Raw genomic sequence first — 19,538 nt, 5'->3', positions numbered from 1 at the left:
TGTGCCTTTCTATTGCATGCAATGTTGTTAGACTGTATAGCTATCGACTGCTGAGGTTTCTTTTCGTTTGGTTTTGTTTTGTAGATTACTTTTTTACGAAAGATAACATTAAACATTTGTAAAATCAGAGTGTACGTTGTTTGTCATTACATATAAATACGTGTGAAATCATAAATATCCCAAGTAAATGCGAATCTCACAGATATGGCCGTGCATCGTCAAACGCACTAAATATGCGTATTTCCAAAGTGACTTTTGCGCACGCCGACACCGAACACAGCGTCGACGTTGCACCGGATTGGCTCGCGCTCCCCTGCGCAACCGCCCTGCTCTCCTCGTGCGCCACTGCCGGTCCAGTACGTAACCAATGAAACACTAACGGAGAGAACCACCTCAGTACCACAACAACTGCGGCGCGTGACTGACCCCGAGTGTGATAAGCGGAAATCATAACGCAATGAAAGCTGAAAGCTGCTTACCGTGTCATTAGTGCTCACCTGGGCTGTGGTGTGGAGTCATGGAAGGTTTGCGTGAGATGTGGGAGCGTGTCAAGCTCACGGCATCTTCCTCCGTTAACATCGTCGTCTTCACTGTTTTCGTTGTCGTTTTTTATTTGCTGCGGCAGTACCGACGACATACGGCGTTTCTGAACATCCCCCCAGGACCAAGACCTCTACCCGTTGTGGGTAACTTCGGAAGGTTATTTCTGCCGCCTTTTGTTTTAAAACTTTTTGTACGCCAGGATAAAGAATATGACAAAAGTAAAGGCAGTCCGATTTCGCCACAAGTTGGCCTGATGGAACTGTCCAAACTGTATGGTAACTTGTACAGCATCTTTGTAGGGAGTCAGCTGGTAGTGGTGTTAACTGGATATGAGATCATCAAAGACGCACTATCTAATAACGCGGAGGTGTTCTCCGACAGACCTGACATACCTCTCGTCACTATTCTGACCAAACGTAAAGGTAAGACGATGCCAGCCATGCAGTTTTAATTTTCTCGCAGGCCCTCCTTGACAGGTGTGACTGTGTGGAGCAACCTTTAGCGATGGCTTCCTGATGTTTGAGTAAAGTGTACAATGAGAGAGCAGAACAGGGAACATTGCATATAATAAAAGGAAAGTATAGTGTAAAATGACACTGGTTTCTATAGAAGAGCTTTGCTTGTTTATGTGTGTAGGCATCGTGTTTGCCCCTTACGGCCCGGTCTGGCGAAAGCAGCGCAGGTTCTGCCATGCCACTCTGCGCAGTTTCGGCCTTGGCAAGCTGAGTCTGGAGCCCTGCATCCAGAGTGGCTTTGACATGGTGAAGGCTGAGCTGTTGAGGAGAAGCCAGGAGCCCGGGGGGTCGGGCGTGAACCTGGCGCCCCTGATCAGCAACGCCGTGTCCAACGTCATCTCGTCCATCACTCTGGGGCAACGCTTCGACCCCCAGGACAAGGAGTTCCACACGCAGATGGACCACATGGCGCACGGCCTGGAGCTCAGTATGAACAGTGCCGCCGTGCTCATCAATATCTTCCCCTGGCTCTACCGCCTGCCGTTTGGGGTCTTTGCGCAGCTCCGCCGGGTGGAGAAGGACATGACTGCTTTCCTCAAGAAGATCATAGCCCGACACAGAGCCACGCTGGACCCACAGAACCCCAGGGATTTTATAGACATGTACCTGGTAGAGATGCTGGCCCAAGGAGACGCGTCAGGGTCAGAGGAGAGTGGGTTTTCAGAAGATTACCTCTTTTTCATCATAGGCGACCTGTTCGTTGCAGGCACTGACACTACCACTAACAGCATATTGTGGATGGTGTTGTACATGTGTTTACACCCTGATGTCCAAGGTACTCAGCCACCTCCATGCAGTTATAAATGATGATCAAGGTACATGCGCGATTGTGCATTAACTGCATTGTGTCAAATTATTAAAGGTTCGGGTTGTTTTTTTACAGGGGGAATTTATATTTGTTTAAACTCTTTCAGTGCTTACCAAGCTTTTGTGCATATTGCTGATAAAGTCCTGTGTTACCATGCAATAAATTGTTAAGAAATGTTAACATGTGCAGATAACACAGTCCTTGATAAGGGCTCCATAGGAGGTCACATGTCATGTGATTATTGGTTTGGCCTTGCAGAGAAAGTCCAGCAGGAGATCGATGCAGTGGTGGGATCTGGGAGACCTCCATCTCTGACCGATAAGGGCACCCTACCTTACACAGAGGCCACCATCATGGAGGTCCAGAGGATGACTGTGGTGGTTCCGCTCTCCATACCTCACATGGCCTCCAAAACCACAGGTTAAAAAGGGGAACCAGACAGTGGGTTTCTGTAGCTGGGAACAAAAGTGCTAGCTCTGCACATAACTCTTATGATTGTAACACTAATTTGTCTTCCATTCGTGACAGTGAAACTACATTTTTGAATGTATTAGACATGCAGAGAGAAGCATGCAAATAAAATGTGAATGCCATTTGAAACCAAAAATCTTCTCTGTGCAGAATTTCGAGGGTATACTATTCCCAAGGGCACAGTGATCATCCCAAACCTCTGGTCGGTCCATAGAGATCCCAGTGTGTGGGAGAACCCAGATGAGTTCAACCCTTCTCGCTTTCTAGATGAGCAGGGACAGCTTCTTAGGAAAGAATTCTTCATTCCGTTTGGAATAGGTACAGTTCATAAATGCTGTTTGGGAATATTTTATGGAATGCTGAATGCAACAGACTACCTGCTGACATATAAAAGACACATGCCTGGATTTCACAATAGCTGCGGCTCATATTTTCACAGAGTATAACTCGGAGCTCTGAATGCCTAAAACAATAGCAGTGGCAAAGATAACGACTATATAAAAATAAATCATGTAATAAATGACAAACAAGCAATGTTAATATACAATAAGATATATATTAATAAGACAAATATTAAATAGTCATAGTAATATAACGCTACATGGAGGCTAATGGGTAATGCAGTCATCTTACCATCATGGTTTCACCTATTCCTTTGGTCCAGGGAGTTTAATTCTTTATGTGGGCCACATTGAAAGGGGTTGGTAGTTTAAATAAACACAAAAGAAAATGTTCCTTAATGATGGTGGTGCTGAACTTGGAGTGATGCGTTTTAAAGCTGACCTGATGTTTGGTGGTCTACGTCCAGGTCGGAGGGTGTGCATGGGGGAGCAGCTGGCCAAGATGGAGGTCTTCCTGATGTTCAGCAGCCTGATGCAGGCCTTCACCTTCCGCCTGCCGGAGGGCCACCGGGCCCCGTCCCTCCAGGGCCGCTTCGGCCTCACTTTGGCCCCCAGCGAGTACTCCGTCTGCGCGACAGCCCGCTGACCCGTTGGAACCGTCCTGTCACTATGGGGGAGACCACCGTGCTGCTCTGAGACGTCCGTTTGCTGCTTAACGGGATCTTAGTGAAGCAGTGTTTGGTGAATACGGGGCCGGTGCTTAAAGTCTGGCTTGCACACCCAATGGAAGGCTGATCAGATTTGGACTGGGCCGGACGATGCTGAGTTCAAGCTTTGACTGACAGCTTTATTTGAGAATCATGATCTTGACATGAAAATGGTGGACATAGAGTTGGACAATTACATTAATTCTGACAAGGAGTTAATTGAAAAACTCCTTTTTTTTATAACCTTTTAAAGGTTTTAGTACTTTCTTGTGGACTCAGAAACTCCAGTGCTCTAGCTTCCATTAATTAGAAGCACTTTTTCAATTGTGGTTTACTTCCTTTATTACCTTCAATGGTTTTCAATTCTACTAAATGGTACTTAATTTATGTATAGGAGGAAAGAGAAATAAATACAATCAGGTTGCATTAAAAATGAAGTTTGAAATCAAATGATTAAATGGAAGTTTAAAAATTATACACTACATCTACAGTGTGGGAAACAATTTCTCAATTTGTCAATCATAATTCTTTGATGTTTACTGGTAGAGCACTGAAGCATCACGGCTGGTGATCGTGTTGTACTCTGCTTTCTTACTCGAACATGGTAAGAAATACATTTCTGAAAACTATTTAACATTGTATAGCCTTAACGGCTTTTGTATGATCAACTTGCATGCATTGCTCTTAAAAAATTAGTTTTATGCTTGATGTCTTGTAAACCGAGACCTGGTATGTAAAAAAAAAAAACGGCCTAAAATAAATAAAAACACAGCTGAGACCTGAAGTTATAAACCTGAAACATCGTAACATGAAACATCACCTGCTAGACAAAATAAGTATATGAACGTCATAGTAAAAGTAACCACGTGACCACTGACCTTTCACCTACTTCCACTGCCCGCTGGACCCTGGATTGTGCAGTATGGCTTTCTTTACGCATCAGATTGTCAGAAGTCTGTCATTATCCTGTGTCCGAGGTGCAGCGATTAAACATGTCACTGTAATCGGGGGTGGTTTAATGGGTTCAGGCATTGCGCAGGTAACCACACGTTTCGCTGGTTATATTTATTTGCATTAGGCAGCTAATAGCTTCGTAGCTAGCAACTAGCTAATCTAGCTAGCTAGCGTTGCTGCAACAGTGAGTAGGTTGGTTATGTAACTACCCCTGCACACATATTGTACTCTCAGTAGATGTTTAAATAAGCATGAAGTCCAGATTTTATGAGTATTTTGCAGTGTGAAATTGATTGTATAGGTTTTAGTTTAGTTTGTTTTTAATGTCATGTTAATGCCAGCTACATAAAGTGTGTCCTTGGTGTTTAGTGGAAACTGTTATTGAGTTCTTGTTGACATATGAACCCAGCTAGACACTTGACTGTAGGTGAGTAGGGACACGGGCACATTAGCTAGTTAACTAACCTACTAACATGATCTGATGGACTAACTTGCTGTAGTTTTGCAGCCATTACTGACTTGTTTATGTGTAAAGTCCTCCCTTAAAATCATCAGTAAAAACATCATCAGGAAATTCTGGTTGAACTGATTTGATCTTACCAAGGGTGTCCTGCTTTGCCAGGTGGCTGCAGCTACGGGGCATGTCGTGGTGTTGGTGGACACGTGCGAGGACATCCTGAAGAAATCCGCTAAGGGCATCGAGGGCAGCCTGAAGAGAGTGGTGAAGAAGAAGTTTGCAGACAAACCTGAGGTTGGCTGTCAAATGAGTGTCACTAATGGTGCCGTTAAAACACCAAAAATGCAGAGAGAAAATGTGCATGGATGACTCTCAGTCAACCGGCCCTCTCCCACTCTCTCTCTCCTACTCTCTCTCTCCCACTCTCTCTCTCTCTCTCTCTCTCTCTCTCTCTCTCTCTCTCTCTCTCTCTCTCTCTCTCTCTCTCTCTCTCTCTCTCTCCTCTCAGGCTGGGGAGGAGTTTGTTCAAAAGGTACTGCAGAACATTTCTACGAGTACAGATGCTGCCTCTGTGGTGAAGAACACGGACCTGGTGGTGGAGGCCATTGTGGAGAACCTCAAAGTTAAACGAGATCTCTTCTCAGCACTGGATAAAGTGGCTCCAGAGTAAGTGAGACCCGGTTCCTTAGACTAGACCTTTGGAGTCAGTCTTGGGCCTTTCTGGATTGCATTTTAGAACTCAGTGTTTTCACTGGATGCCTGAGTCACCACCCGGACCAGACCCTGTGTGAACAGTGATGATGGTGGAATAACAGCTGATGACCACTGTCCCAGCCATGCAGAGTCTGATAACAGTGGAATATGTATGTTATGTTATCAGACTGGTTTGGTGCAGAGTGCTCTGTCCCTGCCAGGAACACCATCTTTGCAAGCAACACGTCCTCGTTGCCCATTGCGGACATCGCCAGCTCCACTGGCAGGGTGGACCGCTTCGGAGGACTCCATTTCTTCAACCCCGTTCCCATGATGAAGCTGGTGGAGGTGAGCGTGCGGATACACACCACCTGCACGTTTTTGGTTTATTTAGTAAAAAATGTAAATTTCTTTGTTGTCGTTGCATTGCAAAATAACATAAGTTAAGTCCTTATAAGGCGTTCTTTATAACCAAAATTAAAATATTTACTAGGCTGTATAAAATGTGCAAAATAGATTGCACAGCTGTCATATAATAACATAAAATTAATTCATACACAGTCACTGACTACATATTAGTCACCATTCACCTCACAAACTGCAGAACAACAGTTAAGTCTCTTGAACACATTGCTCTTCAGATAGTGCTGATTGGTGGGACTCCACAAGCAGGAGAGAGAACTTGCATTGTGCTGCTAACCATTTTGTTTATGTTGTATGTTCTCTGTATCAGCAGTGTGCAAACTTAGTTTGAATAATTTGCAGGCAGTTTTGGCAAAGGTCTGGCAGTTGTGAAAAAATGTACACCGTCCATTTATGACGTTTCATGGTTTCAGGTGGTGCAGGCCCCGGCCACGAGCCAGGAGACCTTTGATGCGCTCCTGGATTTCAGCAGAGCTCTAGGAAAGCATCCGGTGTCCTGCAAAGTGAGTGTTTGTTACCCAAAGTACATTTGATATCGAAGGTAGGTCATCAACACAACCTATGAACTATTAAAATGGTTGACTCACCTCACGCAATGTTTCTCCAAGGACACTCCAGGCTTCATAGTGAACCGGCTGCTTGTGCCGTACCTGATTGAGGCTGTGCGTCTACACGAGCGAGGTACACCTCCACCCCTGGATAAATAAAGAATGCACTCCTGCACTAAAGGTACAATGGCTTCCATCAGCAGGTTTGCAGCTCATCTCATCTCTATGACCCTCCAGGTCATGGTTCAAAAGAGGACATTGACGTAGCCATGAAGCTCGGTGCCGGGTACCCCATGGGGCCGTTTGAGCTTCTGGACTATGTTGGATTGGACACGTCAAAATTCATCATTGATGGCAAGTACTTGTGTAGATAAGTCAATGTGAGCTGGCATTTTTGACTTATACGTGTTGATTTTGCTCATGTGGTTGTAGGTTGGAATGAGATGGACCCTGAGAACCCCCTGTTTGCACCAAGCCCCCTGCTCAACAAGCTAGTGTCAGAAGGAAAGTGGGGCAAGAAAACTGGAGAGGGATTCTATAAGCACAAGTAACCGGAGCCACAATCAACGTGACCTTTTCACCATTTCACTGCTTGGTCAGGTGGCATGCACCTGTAGAAGGAATTTCATAGAGAGCAAATAGTGGAAGATGGAGACTGATCATTCAACCTCAGTTGTGCAACAATAATAACATAAGTGCCTCTGCAGTTGTGACCTGTAGGAAATTGAGGTAATTTAAGAACAATAAAAAAATACATGTATACATGTTTATTTTTTCAAATGCTTTGTACTGAGTGGTTTGGAAATAACATTCAGGACATTTTCTCCAGTTGCTCTTTTTTTAGCACACACCAACACCTCTCCGTTTTATACACGCTAGGTTATTCCAGAATGTCTTCGGATGCAACAGAACACCATTTTCTGATTTCCAGAATCGAGGGTTGTGCCACATAGAACATAGCAACATGACAAGATATGGAAGGGAGTGTGTTTAAGCTCAGCCATTATCTAAAAGGCTTCGATTGTATTCTTGATTGTGACCAAGATAAGAGCAGCTGGTGATGGTGATAATCTGACATGCAGAAAATCTCTATGCAGATTAGTCCATCTTATACCTTACTATTGAAATACACAAAGCATGTCGCTCCATTCTGGGAAGAGGGGTGCTGGGCATTGTGGCGTTGCTGGGTCACTTTGTCATGGTTACTGTCGGTAGCAATACTGTCGGTAGATTAAATCCTGAGGTCTTGCCTGCTCAAAACTGTTACTTTGCATCAGGGCAATGGCACACAGCACATTAGCATGGCCATGGTGAACCAGCCAGAGGTTGTAGGCACCAAGAACCTGGATGTTGAACAAACCATGAAATATAACTTTTTTTTTCAAGCTAACGTGAGAACAGCATAATTTATACCGATGTTTATTTTCATTGCATGATTTTGTTTACCTTAACACAAGGTAAAGGCAGCGTTGCTAAACTTGAAAGCGTGCTGATTTGTCGTATCCAATAGATGGCAGCAGTTCACAACCTTCGGTAATTCAGAGTACTAAAAGTGCACTAGTCAAGGAGTCAAGAAACAGCCCCCCCTAGCGGTTAAGTAGGTGAAGCACAACGACATCGGACCAATGTTTGTTTTGTTTTTGTTTTGGCTTTCGATAACTCCCATTCATTTGAGCATGTGAATGTAAAACATGAAAGCATGACTCTCAGAACTTCAGTGTCCAGTTCAGTTCAGTACAGTCTAGGATTAGCAAACATGTTTTCACGTTTGATGAGGTAGGCTGTTTATTAATAATACATAGATAAAAGAGCACAAGTGAACTGTGGTAAATATCTCAGTGGGAGTGCTGTTATACAGATGTAGTAGTGCCCTTATCTGGCAAGGAATTTTATTTCTTCTGTTTGGCAAATTATGATGACCTTCCATTATATTTCTTATTTTATTGTCACAGAGAATTATAATCTGATCATGTTACCCAGTACTCCATAAATGCATGATATAGCAGTGGTGTTTTCCATAGCAGCTATCAAATCCCCGTGTCCTGGGGCGTGATGGCATTATCATTTCCCCCATATTATGTGATGCCATAGACTGTATATACGTAGATTTGTATAAACAGTCTATGGGTGTTTCTTGATGGGTTGCTACTTGATGGTGAAATGACACACCCACAAACACTTTTGCAATTCGTTGCAGAGAAAATCATTGAATGTTCTTGCTGTCAAGTATTTATTATTAATGAGCTCCCATGCTTTTGTTTGTCCGCTTGTAACTTGCTTGGGTTGTTAGCTGCAAGAGAGATTGCCGCTGTCGGCGAGGCTTTGTGGACAGTCAATATAAATAAGGAACCAGATTCCATCTCGGAACGTCTCTTTTTACAACAAACAAACATATTTTTATTGTGTTCTACATATTGTGTTCTTATATTGAATTAATAAGACAAGGGATTAACTAGTGTACCTTTGAAAATGCTGAATGCTTTGTTCTCCTGTTTTTAGTGAAATACACCTCGTATTGTCACTGTAAATGAAATCAGACCAAAATTTGCTTGAAACTAGATCTATACTAAATCACTGATTGTTTTCTCACATACTCCAGACTCTGCTGAGGATTTTCCTATTCTGGATTTTCCTGTAGTGTTTCGTGTTTGAGACATTTCTAAAGTGGCAATCAAAATTAAGCACCTAGGCACGCACGTTCTTTCACATGTGAAAAATGGGTCACTCTCAGGAGCTCGGTGAATTCCAGTGTGGAACTGATAGGATGCCACCTGTGCAACAAATTTCCTCACTCCTAAATATTCCACAGTCAACTGTCAGCTGTATTATAAGAAAATGGAAGTGTTTGGGAACGACAACAACTCAGCCATGAAGTGGTAGGCCACGTAAACTGATGGAGCGGGGTCAGTGGATGCTGAAGCACATAGTGTGAAGAGGTCACCAACTTTCTGTAGAGTCAATCACTACAGACATCCAAACTTAATGTGGCCTTCAGATTAACTCAGGAACAGTGCACAGAGAGATTCATGGAATGGGTTTCCATGGTTGAGCAACATCCAAGCCATACATCACCAAGTACAATGCAAAGTGTCAGATGCAGTGGGGTAACGCACATTGCCACTGGACTCTAGAGCAGTGGAGACGCGTTCTCTGGAGTGACAAATCACGCTTCTCCATCTGGCAATCTGATAGACGAGTCTGGGTTTGGCGGTTGCCAGGAGAATGGGACTTGTATGACTGCACTGTGCCAAGTGAAAGTTTGGTGGAGGTGGGATTATGGTGTGGGATTGTTTTTCTGGAGCTGGTCTTGGCCTGTTGGTTCCTGTGAAAGGAACTTGCTTTAGGCAGACTCCGGTAGTCTGAACAAGGGCCGTCAGCCATATGGAGAATCGGGGTCAGCGCTGGAATAGGTCAAAGGTTAGGCTCTGACGCAGTGCACAAAAGCTCCAGCACCATTGCTTTCTTTGCTTTTTCAAAAAGATAAAAATGTTTATTTGAAATGCGCAAACTTGTATAACATACACTCTACTGCATCAGTACTTTCACATGTGGGAACTGAAGCACTCGATCGTGCGAGAGGCAATAAACGGCGTGCCGTAATTGTGAGCAGATGCACCTTTCAGATGCAGCAGATGTCTTCTCATAAACACTCCTTCCGCCCAAACGCTGTGTGCCGCCCCACCTGTGGAACACACCTCTGGGGGCCCTTTGGCTTTAAGTGCTGTTTGCAAGCAGCGATTTTAGTGAATGCAGTTCTAATTTATTCTCCCCAGTGCGCTGTGGGGGCAGAACACCATTTAGATTAACACTGTGGACTGAATCATTTGTAGCATTATTTTGTAAAAACTGGTTTAACTATATTTAGTTAAGTTTAGTTTAGTTAGTTATATTTAGCAAGCTTGGGTCTCCGAGTCACCTTTTGTTGGTACTGCAGCAGGTGCTTGAAGGAGGCAGAAGGACGGTTCTGGTTTCACCAAAGAACATGTGCCTTCTTCCTTTATATATAGACCTAGTCCCAGCTGGGACTCATTGCTAACTCTTTCCTCACCTGGGGAGAAGGTGAAAGGAGGCTTATGTCAGGCCCTGGTGTAGTAAGACCCCTTTAACTTTGATCAGAATGGGCAGAGCATGCTACAGCTAGAAAAATATCTAGTCACATACTATATGCCTAATCTCAGCAAACAAATCAGAAAATTAGTGTTTAAGAGGATAATATTATGAAAATTTATTCAGACAAGAGTGTGTCTATTAGGGTTGTCTTGGAGAGTGTAGAAAATAGAGATCAGATCAGAATGTGGATTTAATATATTTTGAGATTAAATCAAATGGCAAAAGAGGCTTTTACAAGATCCAAGACATTCAAAATCAATAAAGGTTCCATTGGTGTCCACAAGTAACCAAGACAACCATTTTCTTTCTTTTTTTTTACCAAAACTATATTCAATACACAATAAACATTAAAGATCACGTATAAAGCCTACAAATTTACTCACTGGCCACTTAATTAAAAGCACCTCCCTGGTAGGTTAACTGTATAGCTGTACCGACTATAGTATGGAGCTTTTTTAGTGTCACCAGAACCTGAACCTGAAATCATTATTACTTGAAAAAACAGTCTGTGAAATTCATTCAGGTATGCAAAAATTCAAGTTAAAATTCAGGTTCAGGTCGAAATTCAGATTTGGGTCAAAATTCAGGTTCGGGTCGAAATTTAAGTTTAGGTCGAAATAGGTCATTGGGAGGCGCGTCTTTCTGCTAAATTTCCTGTAAGGGTGCAGTCCCTGTGTGGCGTGTAAGTAGCATGTAAGCAGCACGAAAATGACCACTGTGCCACCCAGAAATGGCACCTTGTGGCAGCTGCCACATAATCGTGGCACTTATTGTGGCCAGTGCTGCGTGAATGTGGCCTCCGTTGTCCAGAAACGCCGCCTGCCTTTGCTGACGGGCATCTAAAGAGTCTTTTGGCTGACTGCGTATCGGCCACTTGCTTAAATCATCCAGACGAGCTCCGAATAGCCATTTGTTGCATTTGTTGAAATGAAGATGGTTCATAACTTTTGTTTGAAAATTATGTTGAGTGAAAGATACTAGCCGACAGCTAGACAACTCTAAATTATTAGTTCAGAATACTGTTTAGCGATAACATCAAATTAAGATTATAGGAGGGTACGTGAATACCCGTGAATAGTGGTAGACTGTTAACGACAGCACTGTAAATTTTAAAGATTTATAATTTTAGTTGTATGGTTATCAGTGAATTTTCGTCCACGCCATCAGCGTAATCTAAACCTCTGTGAGCGAGTGGCATACCTGAATGGATTTTTGTCAAGTAATAATGATTTCCGGTTCAGGTTCTGGTGACACTAAAAAAGCTCCATATTATAGCCCATGATGTGGGATAAAGCACATTTTGTATTGGCAATCTTCATTTTCTTTTTCAGAGGTCAGGTTCTGGTAACAGCACTTCTGTTGACTGGACATTTGTGGGCAGTGGCCCACACTACCCATCACTGACACTGCTGAGTAAGAATCCATTCAGTACTGTTGGATCTGACGCAGTTTCACTAGTACACACCATCTAGTTGTACTGTACGTAAGTGTGTGCTTGGTGGGTAGGATGTGGCTTTTTCTGCTAGTTAGCGTGCTCTCGTTGAGCATGTGAACAAACCCGTATCTTTTGTCGTTGCATTAGTGAAGAGCCAGCACAAACACGGAATGAAGGGGATCGCGAGAACGTATCTGCTCAAAATAAGGTCGCGCGCATAGACTACAATGCTTCGTCACGCCACCCAGTTGAACTTTTGGACGCGGGTTCTTTCCGTAGTGTGATCGGCTATTGACCCTGCGTACAAGGTGGGGTCACGACTAATGCAAAATATAGTCCCATGTGGTCATTACAAATGTAGCACCATGCAATATTTGTGATAAAGCGATTCATCACAGCAGCAATTTACCTGTCTCTTTCCAACACAGACTTTAGAACAGAGCACGAGAGGTTTCTGAGAGGCACAAACTATCTTGATTGCTCTACATGTTTTCTCATGCACATTACTTTTGTTTCATACAGATCATTCTCATACACTTTTAAAATCTTCGTGTTTGGTGTGTCATAATCTAATACTTATAATATATGGTTGTTGGAAGCAGCTACTGTCTATAATGAAATTCCAAAAATTAGTATGAAATTCCAAAGCAGCTCTAAAAGCCACCAGAAAACATCACTGGGTGTTTGTCCAAACTCTCCAGGACGACAGTGAGATATTAAATATGGAATAAATAATTGTTCGAGCAGTACAATAATTCAACTGCCTTCAGAATTTGCTTAATGACCATTGGTGACCATTACGTTTTCTTAAATATGGAAAAAGTACTACAGATTTACTAACGTGTCCACAATTAAATAAATAAAATTAAAAGAGACCAAGACAAAATTAGCAATGTACTTGCAGGCCATAGTATAACGTATTCCTTAAGTATATCACTGAAGAGCAAATGGGACTCAAGCAAAACTAAAATTTTAAGCAGAAAATAAAATCCAAACACAACAGCACGCGCTACCACATCTGAACACGCCCCTCAGTTCCACCAAAATTAATACATGGTTACAAACACAAGATGGCGCTACAACACCTGTTATTAATATAAACATCTGGACACTTTTTTACTGCTCAGAAATATCCTGATTTCCATACTATAACCAAATAAGTTGTAAGGAAATACTATACTATACCAATAATAATAACAATAATAATAATAATAATAATAATAAAACAAGTACAAAATTAAGTGCAGATGTTTACTCACAACTACAGCTGAATAAAAAATACGTTTTTTCTGTCACAAAATAAAATGGAATCTTCACGTATTCAGTTTTGATAATAATAATAATAATAATAATAATAATAATAATAATAATAATAATAATGCTCTGGCTACTTTAGTTTGTGAAACACAGGAAAACTTCACAATACTTTTAGATTCCCCTTCGTGCTCTTAACATCCTATGAAAATTGCCTCCGGCATGAAAACTAGCGGCTTTTAATTGCTGGTTCATTTTCCGAAGCCTTTTGAAGTCTCTCCAGAGAGGCGCACGTTATATTTAAGACATCAGTGCTTTTTAATGTTTCGTTTTCAGGTCATTGTCTTGTTAAAACAGTATTTGAAGTTTTGAACCTTTGCCCCTAATGTTAATGTAATATCGGCAAATTCAGAATCAAATATACTGAAAAGAAAATGGCAGTCAAAAGAGTCCTATTTATTTTCTTTAAAAAAGGCATGTAGAAACACAGTTCAAATGTGATCACTTGGAAGCAAAATGCTAAACCAAGATGACAGTGATTCAAAATAACAACGAATAAAAAAACATATCTGATAATACTAAAACAGAACATAAAATCAACAAAACATTACAGAAATGTTTGCATGTAATAAACAACATGGCAAAAGACCACACTATTACCTACCAGATAGAGAGGACAGAGGATCATCGCAGTAAGAGAACTGGGGAAGTGCTGGGGTATATATATATAGATATAGATATAGATATAGATCTGCTTTCATTTGTCAATTTAGAACAATAAAATATAGGCCTCTGAGTACCCACTCTAACCCCTTTGTCCTAATGTTGCCTGCAAAAATACAGAGAAAAGGGACATATCCAGACATTTCTTTAGAAAGTACACATAAATGAGCATTATTTTACATCTGGGCAGGACTGGGAGGTCACTTTTAGTTAACCATCATTATCAAAAAGCCTTTCATGTCATTTCTGCTTCAACAAGAAAAATACTTTCCTGTTTCAAAGCTTATTCACGCATGTTATATATATATATATATATATATATATATATATATATATATATATATATATATATATATATATATATATGCCAGTATATATATATATATATAAAAAATAAAGATAAAAATCACTTAAAATATACACCAAGAGATGAAATGAATATTTCAAAATAAAAAAGCATTCGAAATTGAACTTTAACCTACAAAATAAAAGCGCAAACTCAACGTTGATCCTTTTTGGCACCAACTGGTCAAAATACAAAATGGAGTCTTGAGAGAATGTTTCCAAGCCAACACATGATCCCTCCATGTAGCAAACAGAAGACTCCTGAAAAGGTGTCTGGCCCCTGATGGGCTGCGTCGTAGAGGCTTGAGAGAAGGTGGATGAGAGTGGGGTGAAGCAGAGCTGTGGACAAACTCACTGGGCTGGACACACAGGAAACGTGGGGGTGCCACATAACTTAAAATAACTTAGGGACAGGTGGGAAGGGGCTGAGAGAGCTGCTCTCCTCTCTGCATGTGTGTGGTGGTTCGGTGCCTTTTACAAATTGCCAGAAGAAATAATCAGTGCAATAACTTTACTTTTGGAGTTCAAACAAGCCAAAAATGAAAAAACCAAAACAAAAAAAGTGTGTACTGGTTTACATGGGACTGTGTATTTTTGTACGTAAGCATGTGTTTGTATGGTGGATCTTGGCAAGTAGTGATTGTCTGTTTTCAGTTCAGTGTCTCTACAGCAGAAGAGCACGATCGAGAGCTGTAGCCCTCCAAAAGGTCGGCGGGGGTCAAGAGGTCGCAGAGGGATCAAAGGGCATGGAATCTAGCAGGCTTCCATCTCCAAGAGAGGCCCTGTAGCTGCGGCCTTTGCTTTGCACAAGGAGAAAGCAGTTCGTTTTCCTCCTGTCCAAGAGACAGACACGCACACACACACACACACACACACACACACACACACACACACACACACACACACACACACACACACACACACACACACACACATACGTGTACTGTGAATGTAATAACCACAGTTACCAGTGCAATGTTCAAACATTCATGTCCTTTTTAAATTTCATTTTACAGGTTTACACTTTTATGAAATACATTTTAATTAATAAATAAAAGAAGAATAATGTGAAAATTGTAAGAGAAATAGGATGTTTTGGACAGAGGTCCATCATCAGTTATTTAATTAATTTCTTCATCTATTTCTTTATATAAAGAAATAAAATATATAAAAATATAATTATATAAAATATATAAAACACACACACACATATATTACACATATATTATGTGTGTGTATGTGTGTATGACAAAGTAGGAAATCAGAAAATCAGTCACAAAGATGTGAAGTACAAATAGATTAGAAATTAGTATCATAAAATTCTCAGGCATATAACACAGTACAGACAGTTCCAACCTCTAGAAAGCTGGTGATGACCATTTAGTCCTTTCATCAGTGTTCCCTAAACATAACATTTTCCATCACTCTGCAAATCAACCAGACACAACATGCTAACCCAATGAGATTCCCACGTGTAGTAAAGAATTCAATGCTACAGCTATTTCAGCTATTGATGAGATTTATGGGCACATTTCAGAAGCGCATCAAATGGAATTCCTGATCAAAAGGAGACAGTAGAGGAGTGGTGCTCCCCGAGCTCAGGGCCAGACAACAGCAGAAAGTCAGCTTTGTGAAAGTGTGACGTGTGATGCACACATATGCACGCGCACATACCAACTGGGGACATTGGCTTACTTCTGTTCCAGTGAGAGCTGACCCCAATTGGGGAAGAGTGAGAGAGAGACAGAGAGCCAGTCAGGGAGTGCGACAGAGACCAAAGAGCCCTGGTGTCTTTTATTTTACTCCCTCTGTCCCCTCCTTTCATCCCGGCTCCAGAGCGCTTGTGTGGCCCGTGCAGGGCCCGTGACCCCTTCCTGGAGAGCACTTTCCTTCCCAGCCGCACATGAAAAGGCCTGGCTGCCCTTCCTCCCTGCGGCAGGCCCGGGAGAGGGAGACGGGTCTGGCCCAGAGGATGGGAGGCCATGGTGGTGGGGTCAGGGGAAACAGGAGGGGTAGGGGAGGCATCGGTCTCGCCAGGCCTTAACACCGTCCACCTCCACACAAACGCCAGGATTCAAGAGCAACTCCCCATCAGCGTGGTGGAACGCCCGGCCCACACCCAGCTCGCAGGAAATGAAACGCTCCTCTGTTTCTGAGGGTCAGCCACTCTCAGTCTCTCCCCTTCCCCCTCCTTCCCTCTCTCTCACTCACTCTTGCTCACTTGTTCTTTTTCTGTTTTTCTTTATCCCTTTCTCTCTCCCTCTCTCTCCTGTCTTGGCAGAAGGCGAGGCGAGGCGAGGCAGTCTTTGAAGTGTGGGAGGTTAAGATAACTGGCACGGCCTCACGTCCCTCAATCGGCCCGTTCACCTCCCGGGGCAAATCAAAGAGCCCGCAGCTGGGGCCGACACACCTCCCTCCCTCCCCTCTCCCTCCCTCCCTCCCTCCCTCCCCTCTCCCACACCAGCGGTTTGGGTTTCTCTCCGGTACAGCTCAGAAAGGAGGAAAAACTACTCTGAAAATAAGCTAACCGAAAAAGTCCCACATGCAGACTTTTGGGAACAGGGAATAGAGAGAAAGAAAGAAAGAGAGAGAGAGAGAGAGAGAGAGAGAGACAGAGAAACAGCAGATCTGATGATCTTTTCTGCCCCATCTCTTCTAAGTGAGGCAAGGCCTCAGGAGACAGCGGGGTACCTGCCTAAGCCCGCCTTACATTCACACTAGAGGACCGGGTCAGCGCAGCAAAGGGGGAGAGAGAGAGGAGCAGATCAAAGTGTGTATGACATCACGATCGAACTCTGGCAGGCAGGAGCACTGAATAAAACACCAAAAACTGAGCGCAAGAGTGTGTGTGTGTGTGTGCGCGCGAGCATAATCTGGGTTGTGTTAACTCCAGCCTGCTGGAAAGCCCCTCTTTCTCTTCCTGATGCGCACACACACACACACACACACACACACACACACACACACACACACTCTCTCTTTCTTTCTTCCTTGCTGTCTCTTTCTCTCCCTCTTCCCAACCCTCCCAACTCTCTCTCTCTCTCTCTCTCGTTGCAGTACCAGCGGTCCAGCCCTACCGTGTGTGTCTGGGCGTTTGATTGGACAGCGCCCTACCGGGCTCTGAGTCCATAAAGTCTAGCAGCTGCTCCGAGCGCGTGCAGTAGTGCTCGAGGGACGCCGCGAGAAAACTGGGGCCCAGTGATAAAACGGCACCTGGAAGAACATGATGTTGAGAACAAAGTGCTTCGTTCTGTCAGCAGTTCCTCTGGCCCAGAGACAGAGATGTTTAAGGGAAAAGCCCCAACACAATTACACCTTTTGAATTCCACTGGAATCAACCATTCTTCGGCTAAGGGAGGGGGTGGAAGTGTGTCCCCTCTGACGTTCTGTGCGCGTCTGTGTCTCTGTCAGGGCTCTGAATCCTGTTTATGCAGGGGAGGGAATTAAAACACCCCAAAAGAGAATCAGAAGGAAATGGAGCTCAGAATGGAGACAGGCATGCGGGTGGAGGAGCTTGTGTTGGAGCGGAGGGAAGGAAACCTCAGGCATGTGCTGGAGAGCCCGGGGCTGGAGGTGGTGATGGTGGTGGTGTGTTGGGGGGCAGTGGGCTGGGTGGGGGCTGCCCACATCAGAGGAGTGGCGGTCGGGGGCCCGGGGCCTGGCGTAGCGGCTGCAGCGGAGGCTCAGGGCCAACGGCCCCCGCACACCCTGAGCTGCGGGCCGGGGCGGCACTATCAAAGGGCGGCACAATGACTGCTCGCCTCCACCGGCGGCCGGCTTCAAAGAGCCCCGCTGCCTCTCCCAGGCAGCTGCAGGGGGTGTGGGGGGAGCGAGAGGGGGGGGGGGGTCCCGCCTGCATTTACAATAGGAGCCAGATTTACTCCCAAGGAGAGGAAGGAACTCTATCGCTGGAGTGTGTGCTTGTGTGTGAGTGCATATGTGTGCAGGGGGGTTGGGGAGGAGGAAACAGACAAGACACCACAACATGCAGGGCTGTCTTGACCTCCGTATGGCTCCAGCAGTCAGCTGTGCGTCTGCACAATAGACCCGTGACTCAACACCAGCAGCAGCACCCACCCTAAACACCAGGCACAGGTGGAGGCCACGCACCCACGCACCACCATAACACTCACCGCAAAAGGAAAACAAAAATAAGCGATTGCACCAGAGGGATGTTGCCAGCCACCATTCAAGCACCCGACCCCAAAACGCCCCTCATCACCCAGTGGAGGTGGACCTGTCCCCAATAGGACGCTGCTGGTTCCAGTAGCGATGGTGCCCCCCCCCCCCCCCTCTCAGCTGTGACTGGGAAGGAGTCTAAACAAACCAGTTCCCACATACCTGGGCCAAGACTCGCCCCCACACACACGTCTCACTTCACTCACCACCTGAAGCTTTCCTGTGCAATTCCAAAGACGTGAGACGGTGCTGATGGAGGAGCTGAAGGAGGGGTTGATGGAGGAGCTGAAGGAGGAGCTGATGGAGGGGCTGATGGAGGGGCTGATGGAGGAGCTGATGGAGGGGCTGATGGAGGAGCTGATGGAGGGGCTGATGGAGGGGCTGATGGAGGAGCTGATGGAGGAGCTGAAGGAGGAGCTGATGGAGGGGCTGATGGAGGAGCTGATGGAGGGGCTGATGGAGGGGCTGATGGAGGGGCTGATGGAGGAGCTGAAGGCGGAGCTGATGGAGGGGCTGATGGAGGGGTTGATGGAGGGGTTGATGGAGGGGCTGATGGAGGGGTTGATGGAGGGGTTGATGGAGGATCTGAAGGAGGGGCTGATGGAGGGGCTGATGGAGGAGCTGAAGGAGGAGCTGATGGAGGAGCTGATGGAGGGGTTGATGGAGGGGCTGATGGAGGGGCTGATGGAGGAGCTGAAGGAGGAGCTGATGGAGGGGCTGATGGAGGGGTTGATGGAGGGGCTGATGGAGGGGTTGATGGAGGGGTTGATGGAGGGGCTGAAGGTGGAGCTGATGGAGGGGTTGATGGAGGGGCTGATGGAGGGGTTGATGGAGGGGTTGATGGAGGAGCTGATGGAGGGGTTGATGGAGGGGCTGATGGAGGGGCTGATGGAGGGGTTGATGGAGGGGTTGATGGAGGGGCTGATGGAGGGGCTGATGGAGGGGTTGATGGAGAGGCTGATGGAGGGGCTGATGGAGGAGCTGATGGAGGAGCTGAAGGAGGAGCTGATGGAGGGGCTGATGGAGGGGTTG

At 44.7% G+C, this 19,538-nt stretch overlaps 3 protein-coding genes across 7 annotated transcripts in view; 2 read left to right on the top strand and 1 right to left on the bottom strand.

Moving 5' to 3' along the window:
* Positions 1–269: 269 nt before the first annotated feature.
* cyp2u1 (cytochrome P450, family 2, subfamily U, polypeptide 1) lies at positions 270–4,145 on the top strand. The gene is made up of 5 exons (XM_076974721.1): positions 270–965; positions 1,180–1,833; positions 2,125–2,286; positions 2,488–2,655; positions 3,146–4,145. The coding sequence occupies exons 1-5, from the start codon at positions 518–520 to the stop codon at positions 3,322–3,324; spliced, it is 1,611 nt and encodes a 536-aa protein (XP_076830836.1). The 5' UTR covers positions 270–517; the 3' UTR covers positions 3,325–4,145.
* Positions 4,146–4,262: 117 nt separating this feature from the next.
* On the top strand, positions 4,263–7,222 carry hadh (hydroxyacyl-CoA dehydrogenase). Its single transcript, XM_076974722.1, has 8 exons — positions 4,263–4,424; positions 4,962–5,090; positions 5,305–5,462; positions 5,711–5,837; positions 6,326–6,415; positions 6,521–6,593; positions 6,698–6,814; positions 6,893–7,222. The coding sequence occupies exons 1-8, from the start codon at positions 4,308–4,310 to the stop codon at positions 7,009–7,011; spliced, it is 930 nt and encodes a 309-aa protein (XP_076830837.1). The 5' UTR covers positions 4,263–4,307; the 3' UTR covers positions 7,012–7,222.
* A 7,131-nt stretch (positions 7,223–14,353) lies between these two features.
* lef1 (lymphoid enhancer-binding factor 1) overlaps positions 14,354–19,538 on the bottom strand; it is a 38,823-nt gene continuing 33,638 nt past the window's right edge. For all 5 annotated transcript variants that reach the window (XR_013121304.1, XM_076974657.1, XM_076974655.1 and 2 more), the window contains one exon: positions 14,354–15,160. Coding sequence is in view for 1 of the 5 variants with exons in the window: in XM_076974657.1 (XP_076830772.1) it covers positions 15,081–15,160 (80 nt within the window). In the remaining 4 variants the exon portion in view is untranslated. The remainder of the gene's footprint in view (positions 15,161–19,538) is intronic.

The sequence above is a fragment of the Brachyhypopomus gauderio genome, chromosome 15, assembly GCF_052324685.1.
Source record: "Brachyhypopomus gauderio isolate BG-103 chromosome 15, BGAUD_0.2, whole genome shotgun sequence".
Taxonomy (NCBI): domain Eukaryota; kingdom Metazoa; phylum Chordata; class Actinopteri; order Gymnotiformes; family Hypopomidae; genus Brachyhypopomus; species Brachyhypopomus gauderio.
The sequence above is the reverse complement of the archived record's forward strand: the minus strand, read 5'-3'. Positions and strand labels throughout refer to the sequence as shown.